Source organism: Oncorhynchus masou, chromosome 18, assembly GCF_036934945.1.
Source record: "Oncorhynchus masou masou isolate Uvic2021 chromosome 18, UVic_Omas_1.1, whole genome shotgun sequence".
NCBI lineage: Eukaryota > Metazoa > Chordata > Actinopteri > Salmoniformes > Salmonidae > Oncorhynchus > Oncorhynchus masou.
In genome coordinates, this window is record NC_088229.1 from 24,674,133 (window position 1) to 24,689,187 (window position 15,055).

Here is a 15,055-nt window from a genome sequence, read left to right on the forward strand (position 1 = left end):
GCAACTTATATACGCCCTGTGTGTTGGCGTGACCGTTTTGTTGCGCTGGTGAATAAATTTGACAAACGACTGAACCCTGCTCTCTGCGCCTGATTCCACCCACCACTCCTAGTTATGGTAACAAATTGACCCAAACGCCTCAGGCTGTTCTTTATTATTTTCACTGCTCTTAAAGGAGAGAAATACCATATTAAAATGCAAACTCAGTATTGTTAAAAGGGTTGAATCCCCAGCTAGGACATGTTGGATCCTGTGTGCGCTGTTTTGAATGAGGAATGTCTTTTATTTTCTTCTCATTATTGAGCAGGGTTAGTGTACACATAAAAGCTACTGGGTGTGCAGGCTTTTGCCCAGCCCTGCTTTAAAGGCTGGAACAAAACCCTGCATACCCTGTAGGTCTTCAGGAGGAGGCTTGGACACCTCCCTGGTGAAGGTCTATTTTCAGTCTTGGACATTTCATCATAGGGTGCTAAAGTGGTCTGTAGGAGTGTTGGGTGGATTGAAAGAGAGAGAGGTTCCAGGCTGTGTGCACTCAGTGGAACAAGGTTCTGAGTGCACAGGCCTAGTCATAATGGAGTAGCTTTAATCTCATTACAGCAGTCTAGTCAGTGACAGACCAGTATTGCGACTGGGATAGAGATTAAGGTATGGTTGAGGGGTGGAGTGGTTCACCTGTTCACCTTATAGCTTAGCGCTCATTAATGTGGGCTGGTTAACCTCGCATAACACTGTTCTTTACAGCTGATGACTGGTAATAGTCAAGCTCCTTTACTGGAAGGCTAATTCAAATATTGTTGGACTGAGGTTGATGCTTTACTCTGATGGTATCTCAGCTTTTCAAATGAAGCCCTCTTGTTAAAGGAATTCTGAGACTTACTACATACCAAAGGCAGCACTAGGCTACTAGAAAAGCCCCTGACAACATCATCTTGAACCAGTGTCTCACTTGACTCAGTAGCATTACAATATGTTACCCAGACAGTGGACTGGTGAGTCAGTCCAGCACTAGAGTCAGACCTCTTGTGCATTGGCATTTAGCTCTGTCACCACCAGCCAAAGCCCAAGAAACACCAGCCTTTGTGTTGGAGTCTGAAATGTCAGGTTTTAGTTAGACGAATGAGTGTGGAGTAAAGGTCATAATTTTCCAGTCTTGGTGAGTGTGGTAGATTTGAACTATAAATGGTCTGTTTGTTGCCTCATCATCTTTTCAGAATACGTTACAGCTAGCTGAACACCACTGCTGTTTCACTGTGTGAGGTTTTGCTCTGGCAAATGACTCAGCAGTTCATTTTTAGCTCTGATGGAGGGTAAGGTCATCGAAGCCAGATGGGGAAAGTCCTATGGTGGGAATCTGGCAAAGATACGGTCTGTACTGCAGCCTGGGATTCAATTAGGCCTACAGCATGAAGCTCACAATTACATCCCACTGCCAATATCACTGCAAAAAGCCGACCTTGGTCAGGCTAGCATCTAATTTTAACCTCATTTACACTGTCCTCACATAGCCTCCGAACCCTCGTAAACCACACATGCATGACATGTAAACTATTTTTGGGGATCAGTCTGGTTTTTATGCCATATTCTTATGCCATCTAAGTGACTCAAACATTATGACAAAATCAATGGGGTCTCCATGCTGACAGTTAGTATAGTATGTCCAGGTTTCATGGTAGAGTTAGTACAGCATGACCAGGTTTGATGGTTTCTTGAACTTACCCCTCTCTCATTCCTTTGTATGAAGGTTCACCAAGAACCTGTCTCCAGACAAGATAAACCTGAGCACACTGAAGGGTGAGGGTCAGCTGTCCAACCTGGAGCTGGATGAGGAGGTGCTGCAGAACATGCTAGACCTGCCTACCTGGTTGGCTGTCACCCGGGTCTACTGCAACAAGGCTGCAATCAGGGTGAGACAACTGTTATTCTTTTTATTTTCTCCGCAACTCCCCAACGGGCTCAGGAGACGAAGGTCCAGTCATGCGTACTCCGAAACATGACCCGCCAAACCATGCTTCTTAACCTGGTAGCCAGCCGCACCAATGTGTTGGAGGAAACACTGTTCAACTGGCGACAGAGGTCAGCCTGCAGGCGCCCGGCCCGCCACAAGAGTCGCAGAGCGCGATAAGCCAAGTAAAGCCCCCCGGCCAAATTTCCTGCAATTATATACATTTTGCCATGGCTTATGCCGTTTTCTTGTGCTATCTGAGTGTCTCAAACATTATAACAAAATCAATGGGGGCTCCATGCCATAAAAGTTTTGGAATTTTAGATTCTCTCTGACTCCTAGTTTTTATTGATGATTGTTAGTTCTCAAAGATGATCTTATTTAAAAAATATTTAGCTCTTTTATCATTTCTACATACTTTATATATGGTTTTAGTTGTCTAAGTTGAACTGACAATGTTTTACCATCCCAATTTTTTTCATATTTCTTGGCGGCAACTATTTAGCAGCGAGGGCCCGCCACTGCTAAATGAATATAGGGGAAACACTTGGTCATATTTGCTGACCAAAAGCAGATTAATATGAAAGCATGAAATCACGACCAGGCAAAACGTATGGTGAGCGGTTTGACAAGACCATGTCATTGGGGTTTCACAGTGTAGCTTTTAGCTACAACAATGAACGCCGCAGAGGGCATAGGCTACATACACTGGCAGCATGGCAGAGATAAGCAGCATTACTGTCCAATAACACTAAGATCAGTGGACACATCTCCAGGCCCACTGCTAGGCTCAGATAACAGCGAAAGAGCAGCATGAGGGGGAAGGACACAAAAGGCCAGAGGCGAGCACAGCACAGCACCACACCGAAGCCCTGAATAACCTGCTCAACCTGTTGTTTAGAAGGATGTGGACAGCAGATCAGATTTGGAATTAGCTGGGTTGTCTTTGTATGGCCCAGATCAGATGTCCCCTTATTATTGTTTTATCTTTAAGATTACTATTTTGAAGCCAGTCTAGGTCGGGTATAAGTCTACAAGGAGAAGCCTAAAAGCACAAGCCACTCTGTGTGTCTTGCACACAGTGAATGATAAACAGTCCAGTAGAACAGTGCTGAGGAAAGTGTTTGTGCCATCCTGACTGGTCCCCTGCTGTTTTGTCTCCATCAGATACAATGGACAAAGTTGAAGACCAGCCCCATCTGCCTGGTATGAATTCTACCCTTTGTTCTATTCCTCCATGAGTTTCTGTCCCGCTCATTCTCCTTCTCTTTCTCCATTTTATTTCTCCTGTAGTAAAGTGTATTGGTTTACTATTGTAATACTACATCCACCCCTGCTGTGCTGAACTATGGTAACTATACACACTTCTTCCAACCCCCGCAGTTCCTGGACAAGGTGGAGGTGGAGATGAGAACGTGTGAGGAGCCCCGTGCACCAAATGGCCCCTCCCCTATTGCCATCACTGCTGGCCAGAGGTAAGCCTTACCTTTTTTGTCTGTTTGGAACCTTTTTGAGGGGAATTTGTGATAGATCCATTTATTTTATACTATTATATACTGTATATAACTGTTGCTCTGGACAGATATAATTTACTGAAAACCCACTGTCTTCGGTCATATTCTCATCTGTCTATTGTTGTGTCTTGCTGCAGTGAGTATGGCTTCGCTGAGAAGGTGGTGGAGGGTATGTCTGTCATTATCAACTCCATCACCATCAAGGTGCAGTCCCGTGCCTTTCACGCCTCCTTCGAGCTCTGGCAGCTCCAGGGTAACAGTCTCAACCCCAAATGGCAGAAGACTGACCTCCGCTACACTCGCATCACAGACCCCAAGAGAGGAGAGGTATGCCCACAAAATAAGGTTTCATGTAGCGGTTAGTACAGTATGTCAAGGTTTCATGTTACAGTTAGTACAGTATGTCCAGGTTTCATGGTACAGTTAGTACAGTATGTCCAGGTTTCATGGTACAGTTAGTACAGTATGTCCAGGTTTCATGGTGCAGTATGTCCAGGTTTCATGGTGCAGTATGTCCAGGTTTCATGGTGCAGTTAGTACAGTATGTCCAGGTTTCATGGTACAGTTAGTACAGTATGTCCAGGTTTCATGGTACAGTTAGTACAGTATGTCCAGGTTTCATGGTACAGTTAGTACAGTATGTCCAGGTTTCATGGTACAGTTAGTACAGCATGTCCAGGTTTCATGGTACAGTTAGTACAGTATGTCCAGGTTTCATGGTACAGTTAGTACAGTATGTCCAGGTTTCATGGTGCAGTATGTCCAGGTTTCATGGTGCAGTATGTCCAGGTTTCATGGTGCAGTTAGTACAGTATGTCCAGGTTTCATGGTACAGTTAGTACAGTATGTCCAGGTTTCATGGTACAGTTAGTACAGTATGTCCAGGTTTCATGGTGCAGTATGTCCAGGTTTCATGGTGCAGTATGTCCAGGTTTCATGGTGCAGTTAGTACAGTATGTCCAGGTTTCATGGTACAGTTAGTACAGTATGTCCAGGTTTCATGATAGTTAGTACAGTATGTCCAGGTTTCATGTTACAGTTAGTACAGTATGTCCAGGTTTCATGGTACAGTTAGTACAGCATGTCCAGGTTTCATGGTACAGTTAGTACAGCATGTCCAGGTTTCATGGTACAGTTAGTACAGCATGTCCAGGTTTCATGATACAGTTAGTACAGTATGTCCAGGTTTCATGGTACAGTTAGTACAGTATGTCCAGGTTTCATGATACAGTTAGTACAGTATGTCCAGGTTTCATGGTACAGTTAGTACAGTATGTCCAGGTTTCATGATACAGTTAGTACATTATGTCCAGGTTTCATGATACAGTTAGTACAGTATGTCCAGGTTTCATGATACAGTTAGTACAGTATGTCCAGGTTTCATGATACAGTTAGTACAGTATGTCCAGGTTTCATGATACAGTATGTCCAGGTTTCATGATACAGTTAGTACAGTATGTCCATGTATCATGATACAGTTAGTACAGTATGTCCAGGTTTCATGATACAGTTAGTACAGTATGTCCAGGTTTCATGGTACAGTTAGTACAGTATGTCCAGGTTTCATGGTACAGTATGTCCAGGTTTCATGATACAGTTAGTACAGCATGTCCAGGTTTCATGGTACAGTTAGTACAGTATTTCCAGGTTTCATGGTACAGTATGTCCAGGTTTCATGGTACAGTTAGTACAGTATGTCCAGTTTTCATGGTACAGTATGTCCAGGTTTCATGGTACAGTTAGTACAGTATGTCCAGGTTTCATGATACAGTATGTCCAGGTTTCATGATACAGTTAGTACAGTATGTCCAGGTTTCATGATACAGTTAGTACAGTATGTCCAGGTTTCATGATACAGTTAGTACAGTTTGTCCAGGTTTCATGATACAGTTAGTACAGTATGTCCAGGTTTCATGATACAGTTAGTACAGTATGTCCAGGTTTCATGATACAGTTAGTACAGTATGTCCAGGTTTCATGATACAGTTAGTACAGTATGTCCAGGTTTCATGATACAGTTAGTACAGTATGTCCAGGTTTCATGATACAGTTAGTACAGTATGTCCAGGTTTCATGATACAGTATGTCCATGTTTCATGATACAGTTAGTACAGTATGTCCAGGTTTCATGATACAGGATGTCCATGTTTCATGATACAGTTAGTACAGTATGTCCAGGTTTCATGATACAGTATGTCCAGGTTTCATGATACAGCTAGTACAGTATGTCCAGGTTTCATGGTACAGTTAGTACAGTATGTCCAGGTTTCATGATACAGTATGTCCATGTTGAATGATACAGTTAGTACAGTATGTCCAGGTTTCATGGCACAGTTAGTACAGTATGTCCAGGTTTCATGGTACAGTTAGTACAGTATGTCCAGGTTTCATGGTACAGTTAGTACAGTATGTCCAGGTTTCATGGTACAGTATGTCCAGGTTTCATGGTACAGGTAGTACAGTATGTCCAGGTTTCATGATACAGTATGTCCAGGTTTCATGGTACAGTTAGTACAGTATGTCCAGGTTTCATGGTACAGTTAGTACAGCATGTCCAGGTTTCATAGTACAGTTAGTACAGTATGTCCAGGTTTCATGGTACAGTTAGTACAGTATGTCCAGGTTTCATGGTACAGTTAGTACAGTATGTCCAGGTTTCATGGTACAGTATGTCCAGGTTTCATGGTACAGTTAGTACAGTATGTCCAGGTTTCATGGTACAGGTAGTACAGTATGTCCAGGTTTCATGATACAGTATGTCCAGGTTTCATGGTACAGTTAGTACAGTATGTCCAGGTTTCATGGTACAGGTAGTACAGTATGTCCAGGTTTCATGATACAGTATGTCCAGGTTTCATGGTAGTTAGTACAGTATGTCCAGGTTTCATGGTACAGTATGTCCAGGTTTCATGGTACAGGTAGTACAGTATGTCCAGGTTTCATGATACAGTATGTCCAGGTTTCATGATACAGTTAGTACAGTATGTCCAGGTTTCATGATACAGTTAGTACAGTATATCCAGGTTTCATGATACAGTTAGTACAGTTTGTCCAGGTTTCATGATACAGTTAGTACAGTTTGTCCAGGTTTCATGATACAGTTAGTACAGTATGTCCAGGTTTCATGATACAGTTAGTACAGTATGTCCAGGTTTCATGATACAGTTAGTACAGTATGTCCAGGTTTCATGATACAGTTAGTACAGTATGTCCAGGTTTCATGATACAGTTAGTACAGTATGTCCAGGTTTCATGATACAGTATGTCCATGTTTCATGATACAGTTAGTACAGTATGTCCAGGTTTCATGATACAGTATGTCCATGTTTCATGATACAGTTAGTACAGTATGTCCAGGTTTCATGATACAGTATGTCCAGGTTTCATGATACAGCTAGTACAGTATGTCCAGGTTTCTAGTACAGTATGTCAGGTTTCAGGTATTCAGGTTTCATGGTACAGTTAGTACAGTATGTCCAGGTTTCATGGTACAGTTAGTACAGTATGTCCAGGTTTCATGGTACAGTTAGTACAGTATGTCCAGGTTTCATGGTACAGTTAGTACAGTATGTCCAGGTTTCATGGTACAGTTAGTACAGTATGTCCAGGTTTCATGATACAGTATGTCCAGGTTTCATGGTACAGTTAGTACAGTATGTCCAGGTTTCAGGTATGTCCAGGTTTCATGGTACAGTTAGTACAGTATGTCCAGGTTTCATGGTACAGTTAGTACAGCATGTCCAGGTTTCATGTTACAGTTAGTACAGTATGTCCAGGTTTCATGGCACAGTTAGTACAGTATGTCCAGGTTTCATGGTACAGTTAGTACAGTATGTCCAGGTTTCATGGTACAGTTAGTACAGTATGTCCAGGTTTCATGGTACAGTATGTCCAGGTTTCATGGTACAGTAGTACAGTATGTCCAGGTTTCATGATACAGTATGTCCAGGTTTCATGGTACAGTTAGTACAGTATGTCCAGGTTTCATGGTACAGTTAGTACAGCATGTCCAGGTTTCATAGTACAGTATGTCCAGGTTTCATACAGTTAGTACAGTATGTCCAGGTTTCATGGTACAGTTAGTACAGTATGTCCAGGTTTCATGGTACAGTATGTCCAGGTTTCATGGTACAGTTAGTACAGTATGTCCAGGTTTCATGGTACAGGTAGTACAGTATGTCCAGGTTTCATGATACAGTATGTCCAGGTTTCATGGTACAGTTAGTACAGTATGTCCAGGTTTCATGGTACAGGTAGTACAGTATGTCCAGGTTTCATGATACAGTATGTCCAGGTTTCATGGTAGGTACAGTATGTCCAGGTTTCATACAGTATGTCCAGGTTTCATGGTACAGGTAGTACAGTATGTCCAGGTTTCATGATACAGTATGTCCAGGTTTCATGATACAGTTAGTACAGTATGTCCAGGTTTCATGATACAGTTAGTACAGTATGTCCAGGTTTCATGTATGTCCAGGTTTCATGATACAGTTAGTACAGTTTGTCCAGGTTTCATGATACAGTTAGTACAGTATGTCCAGGTTTCATGATACAGTTAGTACAGTATGTCCAGGTTTCATGATACAGTTAGTACAGTATGTCCAGGTTTCATGATACAGTTAGTACAGTATGTCCAGGTTTCATGATACAGTTAGTACAGTATGTCCAGGTTTCATGATACAGTTAGTACATGTCCAGGTTTGATGTTTCATGATACAGATACAGTATGTCCAGGTTTCATGATACAGTTAGTACAGTATGTCCAGGTTTCATGATACAGTATGTCCATGTTTCATGATACAGTTAGTACAGTATGTCCAGGTTTCATGATACAGTATGTCCAGGTTTCATGATACAGCTAGTACAGTATGTCCAGGTTTCATGATACAGTATGTCCATGTTTCATGATACAGTTAGTACAGTATGTCCAGGTTTCATGGTACAGTTAGTACAGTATGTCCAGGTTTCATGGTACAGTTAGTACAGTATGTCCAGGTTTCATGGTACAGTTAGTACAGTATGTCCAGGTTTCATGATACAGTATGTCCAGGTTTCATGGTACAGTTAGTACAGTATGTCCAGGTTTCATGATACAGTATGTCCAGGTTTCATGGTACAGTTAGTACAGTATATCCAGGTTTCATGGTACAGTTAGTACAGCATGTCCAGGTTTCATGTTACAGTTATGTCCACAGTATGTCCAGGTTTCATGGTACAGTTAGTACAGTATGTCCAGGTTTCATGGTATAGTTAGTACAGTATGTCCAGGTTTCATGGTACAGTATGTCCAGGTTTCATGGTACAGTACAGTATGTCCAGGTTTCATGGTACAGTTAGTACAGTATGTCCAGGTTTCATGGTACAGTTAGTACAGTATGTCCAGGTTTCATGGTACAGTTAGTACAGTATGTCCAGGTTTCATGGTACAGTATGTCCAGGTTTCATGGTACAGTTAGTACAGTATGTCCAGCTTTCATGGTACAGTTAGTACAGTATGTCCAGGTTTCATGGTACAGTAAGTACAGTATGTCCAGGTTTCATGGTACAGTATGTCCAGGTTTCATGTAACAGTATGTCCAGGTTTCATGGTACAGTTAGTACAGTATGTCCAGGTTTCATGGTACAGTTAGTACAGTATGTCCAGGTTTCATGGTACAGTTAGTACAGTATGTCCAGGTTTCATGGTACAGTATGTCCAGGTTTCATGGTACAGTTAGTACAGTATGTCCAGGTTTTATGGTACAGTTAGTACAGCATGTCCAGGTTTCATGGTACAGTATGTCCAGGTTTCATGGTACAGTTAGTACAGTATGTCCAGGTTTCATGGTACAGTTAGTACAGCATGTCCAGGTTTCATGTTACAGTTAGTACAGTATGTCCAGGTTTCATGGTACAGTTAGTACAGTATTTCCAGGTTTCATGGTACAGTTAGTACAGTATGTCCAGGTTTCATGGTACAGTATGTCCAGGTTTCATGGTACAGTTAGTACAGTATGTCCAGGTTTCATGGTACAGTTAGTACAGTATGTCCAGGTTTCATGGTACAGTTAGTACAGTATGTCCAGGTTTCATGGTACAGTTAGTACAGTATGTCCAGGTTTCATGGTACAGTATGTCCAGGTTTCATGGTACAGTTAGTACAGTATGTCCAGCTTTCATGGTACAGTTAGTACAGTATGTCCAGGTTTCATGGTACAGTAAGTACAGTATGTCCAGGTTTCATGGTACAGTATGTCCAGGTTTCATGTAACAGTATGTCCAGGTTTCATGGTACAGTTAGTACAGTATGTCCAGGTTTCATGGTACAGTTAGTACAGTATGTCCAGGTTTCATGGTACAGTTAGTACAGTATGTCCAGGTTTCATGGTACAGTATGTCCAGGTTTCATGGTACAGTTAGTACAGTATGTCCAGGTTTTATGGTACAGTTAGTACAGCATGTCCAGGTTTCATGGTACAGTATGTCCAGGTTTCATGGTACAGTTAGTACAGTATGTCCAGGTTTCATGGTACAGTATGTCCAGGTTTCATGGTACAGTTAGTACAGTATGTCCAGGTTTCATGATACAGTTAGTACAGTATGTCCAGGTTTCATGGTACAGTATGTCCAGGTTTCATGATACAGTTAGTACAGTATGTCCAGGTTTCATGGTACAGTTAGTACAGTATGTCCAGGTTTCATGATACAGTATGTCCAGGTTTCATGGTACAGTTAGTACAGTATGTCCAGGTTTCATGGTACAGTTAGTACAGTATGTCCAGGTTTCATGGTACAGTATGTCCAGGTTTCATGGTACAGTTAGTACAGTATGTCCAGGTTTCATGGTGCAGTTAGTACAGTATGTCCAGGTTTCATGGTACAGTTAGTACAGTATGTCCAGGTTTCATGGTACAGTTAGTACAGTATGTCCAGGTTTCATGATACAGTATGTCCAGGTTTCATGGTACAGTTAGTACAGTATGTCCAGGTTTTATGGTACAGTTAGTACAGCATGTCCAGGTTTCATGGTACAGTATGTCCAGGTTTCATGGTACAGTTAGTACAGTATGTCCAGGTTTCATGGTACAGTTAGTACAGCATGTCCAGGTTTCATGGTACAGTATGTCCAGGTTTCATGGTACAGTTAGTACAGTATGTCCAGGTTTCATGATACAGTTAGTACAGTATGTCCAGGTTTCATGATACAGTTAGTACAGTATGTCCAGGTTTCATGGTACAGTATGTCCAGGTTTCATGGTACAGTTAGTACAGTATGTCCAGGTTTCATGGTACAGTATGTCCAGGTTTCATGGTAGTTAGTACAGTATGTCCAGGTTTCATGGTACAGTATGTCCAGGTTTCATGGTACAGGTAGTACAGTATGTCCAGGTTTCATGATACAGTATGTCCAGGTTTCATGATACAGTTAGTACAGTATGTCCAGGTTTCATGATACAGTTAGTACAGTATATCCAGGTTTCATGATACAGTTAGTACAGTTTGTCCAGGTTTCATGATACAGTTAGTACAGTTTGTCCAGGTTTCATGATACAGTTAGTACAGTATGTCCAGGTTTCATGATACAGTTAGTACAGTATGTCCAGGTTTCATGATACAGTTAGTACAGTATGTCCAGGTTTCATGATACAGTTAGTACAGTATGTCCAGGTTTCATGATACAGTTAGTACAGTATGTCCAGGTTTCATGATACAGTATGTCCATGTTTCATGATACAGTTAGTACAGTATGTCCAGGTTTCATGATACAGTATGTCCATGTTTCATGATACAGTTAGTACAGTATGTCCAGGTTTCATGATACAGTATGTCCAGGTTTCATGATACAGCTAGTACAGTATGTCCAGGTTTCATGGTACAGTATGTCCAGGTTTCATGGCACAGTTAGTACAGTATGTCCAGGTTTCATGGTACAGTTAGTACAGTATGTCCAGGTTTCATGGTACAGTTAGTACAGTATGTCCAGGTTTCATGGTACAGTTAGTACAGTATGTCCAGGTTTCATGATACAGTATGTCCAGGTTTCATGGTACAGTTAGTACAGTATGTCCAGGTTTCATGATACAGTATGTCCAGGTTTCATGGTACAGTTAGTACAGTATGTCCAGGTTTCATGGTACAGTTAGTACAGCATGTCCAGGTTTCATGTTACAGTTAGTACAGTATGTCCAGGTTTCATGGCACAGTTAGTACAGTATGTCCAGGTTTCATGGTACAGTTAGTACAGTATGTCCAGGTTTCATGGTACAGTTAGTACAGTATGTCCAGGTTTCATGGTACAGTATGTCCAGGTTTCATGGTACAGGTAGTACAGTATGTCCAGGTTTCATGATACAGTATGTCCAGGTTTCATGGTACAGTTAGTACAGTATGTCCAGGTTTCATGGTACAGTTAGTACAGCATGTCCAGGTTTCATAGTACAGTTAGTACAGTATGTCCAGGTTTCATGGTACAGTTAGTACAGTATGTCCAGGTTTCATGGTACAGTTAGTACAGTATGTCCAGGTTTCATGGTACAGTATGTCCAGGTTTCATGGTACAGTTAGTACAGTATGTCCAGGTTTCATGGTACAGGTAGTACAGTATGTCCAGGTTTCATGATACAGTATGTCCAGGTTTCATGGTACAGTTAGTACAGTATGTCCAGGTTTCATGGTACAGGTAGTACAGTATGTCCAGGTTTCATGATACAGTATGTCCAGGTTTCATGGTAGTTAGTACAGTATGTCCAGGTTTCATGGTACAGTATGTCCAGGTTTCATGGTACAGGTAGTACAGTATGTCCAGGTTTCATGATACAGTATGTCCAGGTTTCATGATACAGTTAGTACAGTATGTCCAGGTTTCATGATACAGTTAGTACAGTATATCCAGGTTTCATGATACAGTTAGTACAGTTTGTCCAGGTTTCATGATACAGTTAGTACAGTTTGTCCAGGTTTCATGATACAGTTAGTACAGTATGTCCAGGTTTCATGATACAGTTAGTACAGTATGTCCAGGTTTCATGATACAGTTAGTACAGTATGTCCAGGTTTCATGATACAGTTAGTACAGTATGTCCAGGTTTCATGATACAGTTAGTACAGTATGTCCAGGTTTCATGATACAGTATGTCCATGTTTCATGATACAGTTAGTACAGTATGTCCAGGTTTCATGATACAGTATGTCCATGTTTCATGATACAGTTAGTACAGTATGTCCAGGTTTCATGATACAGTATGTCCAGGTTTCATGATACAGCTAGTACAGTATGTCCAGGTTTCATGGTACAGTATGTCCAGGTTTCATGGCACAGTTAGTACAGTATGTCCAGGTTTCATGGTACAGTTAGTACAGTATGTCCAGGTTTCATGGTACAGTTAGTACAGTATGTCCAGGTTTCATGGTACAGTTAGTACAGTATGTCCAGGTTTCATGGTACAGTATGTCCAGGTTTCATGGTACAGTTAGTACAGTATGTCCAGGTTTCATGATACAGTATGTCCAGGTTTCATGGTACAGTTAGTACAGTATGTCCAGGTTTCATGGTACAGTTAGTACAGCATGTCCAGGTTTCATGTTACAGTTAGTACAGTATGTCCAGGTTTCATGGTACAGTTAGTACAGTATTTCCAGGTTTCATGGTACAGTTAGTACAGTATGTCCAGGTTTCATGGTACAGTATGTCCAGGTTTCATGGTACAGTTAGTACAGTATGTCCAGGTTTCATGGTACAGTTAGTACAGTATGTCCAGGTTTCATGGTACAGTTAGTACAGTATGTCCAGGTTTCATGGTACAGTTAGTACAGTATGTCCAGGTTTCATGGTACAGTATGTCCAGGTTTCATGGTACAGTTAGTACAGTATGTCCAGCTTTCATGGTACAGTTAGTACAGTATGTCCAGGTTTCATGGTACAGTAAGTACAGTATGTCCAGGTTTCATGGTACAGTATGTCCAGGTTTCATGTTACAGTATGTCCAGGTTTCATGGTACAGTTCGTACAGTATGTCCAGGTTTCATGGTACAGTTAGTACAGTATGTCCAGGTTTCATGGTACAGTATGTCCAGGTTTCATGGTACAGTTAGTACAGTATGTCCAGGTTTTATGGTACAGTTAGTACAGCATGTCCAGGTTTCATGGTACAGTATGTCCAGGTTTCATGGTACAGTTAGTACAGTATGTCCAGGTTTCATGGTACAGTATGTCCAGGTTTCATGGTACAGTTAGTACAGTATGTCCAGGTTTCATGATACAGTTAGTACAGTATGTCCAGGTTTCATGGTACAGTATGTCCAGGTTTCATGATACAGTTAGTACAGTATGTCCAGGTTTCATGGTACAGTTAGTACAGTATGTCCAGGTTTCATGATACAGTATGTCCAGGTTTCATGGTACAGTTAGTACAGTATGTCCAGGTTTCATGGTACAGTTAGTACAGTATGTCCAGGTTTCATGGTACAGTATGTCCAGGTTTCATGGTACAGTTAGTACAGTATGTCCAGGTTTCATGGTGCAGTTAGTACAGTATGTCCAGGTTTCATGGTACAGTTAGTACAGTATGTCCAGGTTTCATGGTACAGTTAGTACAGTATGTCCAGGTTTCATGATACAGTATGTCCAGGTTTCATGGTACAGTTAGTACAGTATGTCCAGGTTTTATGGTACAGTTAGTACAGCATGTCCAGGTTTCATGGTACAGTATGTCCAGGTTTCATGGTACAGTTAGTACAGTATGTCCAGGTTTCATGGTACAGTTAGTACAGCATGTCCAGGTTTCATGGTACAGTATGTCCAGGTTTCATGGTACAGTTAGTACAGTATGTCCAGGTTTCATGATACAGTTAGTACAGTATGTCCAGGTTTCATGGTACAGTATGTCCAGGTTTCATGGTACAGTTAGTACAGTATGTCCAGGTTTCATGGTACAGTATGTCCAGGTTTCATGGTACAGTTAGTATAGTATGTCCAGGTTTCATGATACAGTATGTCCAGGTTTCATGGTACAGTTATTACAGTATGTCCAGGTTTCATGGTACAGTATGTCCAGGTTTCATGGTACAGTATGTCCAGGTTTCATGGTACAGTTAGTACAGTATGTCCAGCCTACAGAGTCACTGTATTTGCTTTTCAGGCCAGCAATAAATATCACTTAATTAGGCAAATTGTTCAGCGTTTTATTGGTCATGATTTCCAGCCCCTCTATTTGAGATCAGGAAATGCGTCTGCGTTATCCTTAGAAATGACCTCATTTACATGGTCTCCCTGTTTTTCTCGTAAAGAGACTTTTAGGCCAGTGTACTTGTAGCTCGTCCCATACACTAGTTCCCTAATATGTATATACGTGTGTCTGTGTCTTTGTCTGTCTGTGTATGTTTTGTGCAACTCCCCAGGTTTTGACGTTTAAGGAGATCAACTGGCAGAGTCTGCGTATAGAGGCTGATGCCATAGAGAGTGAAGACCAGGACCTGGGCAGTATCCCACTACGCCTCATTACCAACCAGGGACGCATCCGCATCGCCCTGAAGCGCAGGGTAAGACTGGGCCATGGGTAGGCCAGGAAGGGTGGGGTTTACTTGATGTGACGTTTCCCCAACAGTTTAACCACGTTACATT

The 15,055-nt window shown here is 41.6% G+C and overlaps 1 protein-coding gene across 1 annotated transcript in view; it reads left to right on the forward strand.

The window, feature by feature from the left end:
• The window catches only part of LOC135504277 (bridge-like lipid transfer protein family member 3A), a 62,841-nt gene that overhangs the window by 22,164 nt on the left and 25,622 nt on the right, over positions 1-15,055 (forward strand). The window contains exons 2-6 of the mRNA XM_064922679.1: positions 1,742-1,904; positions 3,110-3,148; positions 3,326-3,417; positions 3,594-3,783; positions 14,833-14,973. Of these exons, the coding sequence (XP_064778751.1) occupies positions 1,742-1,904; positions 3,110-3,148; positions 3,326-3,417; positions 3,594-3,783; positions 14,833-14,973 (625 nt within the window). The remainder of the gene's footprint in view (positions 1-1,741; positions 1,905-3,109; positions 3,149-3,325; positions 3,418-3,593; positions 3,784-14,832; positions 14,974-15,055) is intronic.